This window comes from Cynoglossus semilaevis, chromosome W, assembly GCF_000523025.1.
Source record: "Cynoglossus semilaevis isolate Cse_v1.0 chromosome W, Cse_v1.0, whole genome shotgun sequence".
Classification (NCBI taxonomy): domain Eukaryota; kingdom Metazoa; phylum Chordata; class Actinopteri; order Pleuronectiformes; family Cynoglossidae; genus Cynoglossus; species Cynoglossus semilaevis.
This window is the reverse complement of record NC_024327.1, coordinates 1,449,206-1,453,249: the sequence shown is the minus strand read 5'-3', so window position 1 is coordinate 1,453,249 and position 4,044 is coordinate 1,449,206. Positions and strand designations below refer to the sequence as shown.

Here is a 4,044-nt window from a genome sequence, read left to right as displayed (position 1 = left end):
CTCACGTCGCTTGTTCGGGCTGAGCCCGGTCGGCGCTTGCCTGCGAGTCCCAACCCCGGGCCTGGCTCCAGGGTGGGGCCCCGGTGACGTCAATCTGGGCGACGTGAACCTCTTTGATTTTGTTTTCTTCATCAAGGAGGGGGGGTTTGAACCGCTATTTGTCTGATCCGTCGCCTAGGACCTGTTTGCCTTGGGAGACCCTACCAGCGCCATTAAGCCCCCGACAACATAGCTCCTAGGTTCATTCGGATACTCGAACCCCTCCACCACGTTAAGGTTGTGGTTCAAGGAGGGGCTTTACAATGATATCTTGGAATATTTCACAGAAAATATTACACTGTGAATAGTTAGTCAGTCAGTTGCTCAGCATTGGGACAGTGGCTTTGTACCTCTAGCGTAGCTCCGACCCAGAAGGAGTAGCACGTGTCCACAGGCTTATTGGGGCGCCCGTGGAAGCCACTCTGCTGCCTCATGATGCACCAGCGTCGTATTCTGTTCAGCTCCCGCTGACTCAGCGCCTCGTCCAGGCGATCCATCAGACACAGAGAGGCTATGGCACAGTACGTCCACCCACCTGGACACACAGACAGGACGGTGCATCATGCCTGCTGCATATGTGCTAATTTGAACTGTGTATTTTTCAATATAGAATCACTATTAATACATTTAAATCAGCGATATTTTCCAAATACCAAATGAAAACGTAGAAACGACACAGCGCAATTTTAGCTTGGGATCATTTACTCTCAATCCTAAACCAGTTAGAACAGGCGTGGGCAAACTTTTTGACTCGCGGGCCAAAATTTGTCCTAAAATTTGACAGTGGGGCCGGGTGAGAAGCAGATGGATAGAACTAAGATAAATGACATGTAAATGTCATGCATTAAGGGTGAATGCTAAAATGCTTTTATCATTTTCTACGCCATCTATTGGGGAAACGTGGGCAAAGTATGATGATAAATAAAGATATAGATAAATTACATCATTTGGAAAAGTTTGGCAGGCCGGATTAGAAAGCTAAACGGGCCGCATCAGGCCCCCGGGCCTTAGTTTGCCCATGCCTGAGCTAGAAGATGTAAGCCAATCTAAGCCCTGCCCATTCATATAGTGGCTCGAGGGCCACATGCAGCCCAGATATAACCTCAGAATGACCCAATCTGTGATCATTTGAGACAGAGAATTAGGTTTGGCAAATAAAAAAAATGTCTACAGTAGAACAGAATGCGTATATAACACTGATTTAAATTAGATTAGCAACATGTATCCCACAATGAATCACCGTGTGTTTTTGCCACAAACTCTTATTTCCCAACAGAAGTGTTTATTTGCAAGAGGAGTGGTGGGGTATTGAACTTTTACATAGAAAGTAATAATTACTGGGGAAATGTATTAAATAAAAAGAGGCAATATATAAAAATTAGATAACACTAAAGAGAAACAAGAAGAAAGTTCATATAATTCCACCTGTTAGAGAGTGAACACCTTATTGGTATCAATGCCAACATGATTGATGGTGATGAACAAAAACATTAGCGTTTACAGTTTCTCTGTAATCAGATCTTGGATTACTGGATCAGAGCAAAGATATGAGTCTCACTGAAGCCTTTAATCGAAAAGAATTAGAGGATTTATCACTTAAAAAACAATGTCTTACACGCACATACATGAATTCTACATAAAAATAACAAAATAATCTTTTACCTAAAACCACTAGACAATGCTGTTTGCAGTACTTTAGAGTCTGTTCTAGAGGTTCTAAATCTGAATCATTCTAATTTTTGTGATAAGAGATTCATATGAGCAATTAATCTGATGGATTATAATGGCTAATCCCTTAAACCATTTACTTGCAACAGCTCGCAAGTAAATGGTTTACAAAAATGTTCAATTTTACTCCTTCAGCTGTGACTTGAAGTAGCATTCTTCTAATGTGATGAAGGTTGAGAAACAAATTATTACTTTCCATAATGACACAGCAGCTCATACTCACCATGTGACTCTCGTCCTGCTCCCTGTCCAAATCCATTGTCGTAGGACTGTGGAAAAAATAAAAAACAGAAAAAGACAGAGCTAATTAATCAAACAATAAAATGACAATTTAATTCACAACTTTAATCAAGGACAGGCTGTAAAAACAGACACACAGCAAGAAAACAAAGTAAATTCCCAAGTTTCTATTTGCCAGAGATCAACGATGGGATCCATTTTAACACTAAAGAGTTTCTCTCCAGCACTGTTTTGTGTGAAAAAACAAATAGTCATTAGTGGGAAAGTCATTATTTAACAATTTCGAGGGGGAAAAAAATTAACAAACTTTGTGTCTTTCTATAGTTTTCTGGGGGGGGGGTTTGTATCATTATTGGTAGAAAGAAAAACACTGTTCCATAGCTGTGAGGTGATGCTGCGCTGCCCAGACTCCATTTCTCATAAACAAGATATTCCTACACACAGTGTCACATTCTGAACGTGGGTAGCTCATTCTCCTGTGGTTCACCCTGTGCAGAGGCAGTAGGTGTGTTCTCAATGACAGCCCATCGTGACTGCAGTCAGAGAGACAGTTCATCTCTAGGTGTCTCAGACCTACTCACCAAACTTCCTCTGATGTAGTCAATGGCCTTCTGGATGTCCATACCTGACCAGTCATCCAGTATATAACAGATACTGGCTGCACAGTAAATGAAGCGAATGTCGTTTTCACTACCTTCTGGCACTGCATAGAAACTGGAACCACAGCGTGAAAAAAAAAAAAAAAACAGTTTCAATCACAACAGGGAAGTGGTTATTTAGAACAGGTAACATTTGAATCCAAACATGTAAAGTAAATCAAAAACTCTTCATTGATTGCATTTTTGTCTTAGAATAATAGAATATGCCACACCAGTGGTTTAATACAATGGGAAACTGTGTCTTTTCTCATGCTCCACTTTTCAAACATAGCCTATAAAGAGACCTCCATCCATGTCTCATTAAAGGTCTATGGTTAATGACCTGCCATCCTCCAGCTGTAGCGCTCTGAGACCGGCCAGACAGGTCTTTTTGTTGACTCTACTCAGGTCATCTCCCAGGATGAGCAACGAGCACAGCCCAGTGTAGGTCATAGCCACATGGCCACTGTCGTATGGATGAAAAACATCTGGACCCTGAACAATACAACAGACAAGGTGTTATTCAGTCAAATTCAGCAGAGAGACAAGAGTAGAAAAAAGCCTTTACAAAAGGAAGCCAAATCAGATGCAGAAAGCGTCTTTAAACAAACACAAATGTGGCACAGCTACAGACCAAGAGGTGAAGTTGAATTTGGCAAAACACTTCTACACAAAAACAATAGAAGCTTAAATAGCAATTGACAATCAATACCTTCTTGCTGTAAGGAATTCCAATATGTGACGAGCCTCTAAAACCACATCGACTGAGGTTGGACTCTATTAAAAAAAAGAGAACAGATAAACAGGAGGAGGAGAAATAAGTACAAGTCATCTGCAAACAGCATAGTCCGTGGGGACTCCTGTCTGACCTCATCTGTCAATCTGTCTATCACCACAGCAAACAAGAAGGGGCTCAGGGCTGATCCTTGATGTAGTCCCACCTCCACCTTGAAGTCTTCTGTCGTCCCAACAGCACACCTCACCATTGTTGTACTATTCTCATACATGTCCTGCACCAATCTAACATACAGTGGTATGAAAAAGTTTGGGCACCGCTGATCATTTTCAAGATTTTCCTTTATGGATCATTGGTTGTTCGGAATTCTGTCCATAAAGATAATGAACAGAACTGGTGACAAAGGGCAGCCCTACCGTAGTCCAACATGCACCAGGAACAGGTCCGACTTACTGCCGGCAATGCAAACCAAGCTCCTACTCCGATCGTACAGGGACCGGACAGCCCTTAGAAGAGGTTCGACTATCGGCCGGATTCTTCTCTCCTGGAATAGACTTTTCCCAGGAGGCTGAGGAGTGTGATCCCGATAGTTGGATCACACCCTCCGGTCCCCCTTTTTGAAAAGAGGTACCACCACCCCGGCCTGCCACTCCCGGGGTACTG

General features: G+C 42.5%; 1 protein-coding gene across 1 annotated transcript in view; it reads right to left on the bottom strand.

Moving 5' to 3' along the window:
* Nucleotides 1-4,044, bottom strand: part of LOC103396901 (geranylgeranyl transferase type-1 subunit beta-like) — a 23,960-nt gene that overhangs the window by 13,094 nt on the left and 6,822 nt on the right. The window contains exons 3-7 of the mRNA XM_008335144.2: nt 3,358-3,422; nt 2,989-3,140; nt 2,589-2,721; nt 1,991-2,036; nt 390-574 (exon numbers count right to left, since the gene is read on the bottom strand). Of these exons, the coding sequence (XP_008333366.1) occupies nt 390-574; nt 1,991-2,036; nt 2,589-2,721; nt 2,989-3,140; nt 3,358-3,422 (581 nt within the window). The remainder of the gene's footprint in view (nt 1-389; nt 575-1,990; nt 2,037-2,588; nt 2,722-2,988; nt 3,141-3,357; nt 3,423-4,044) is intronic.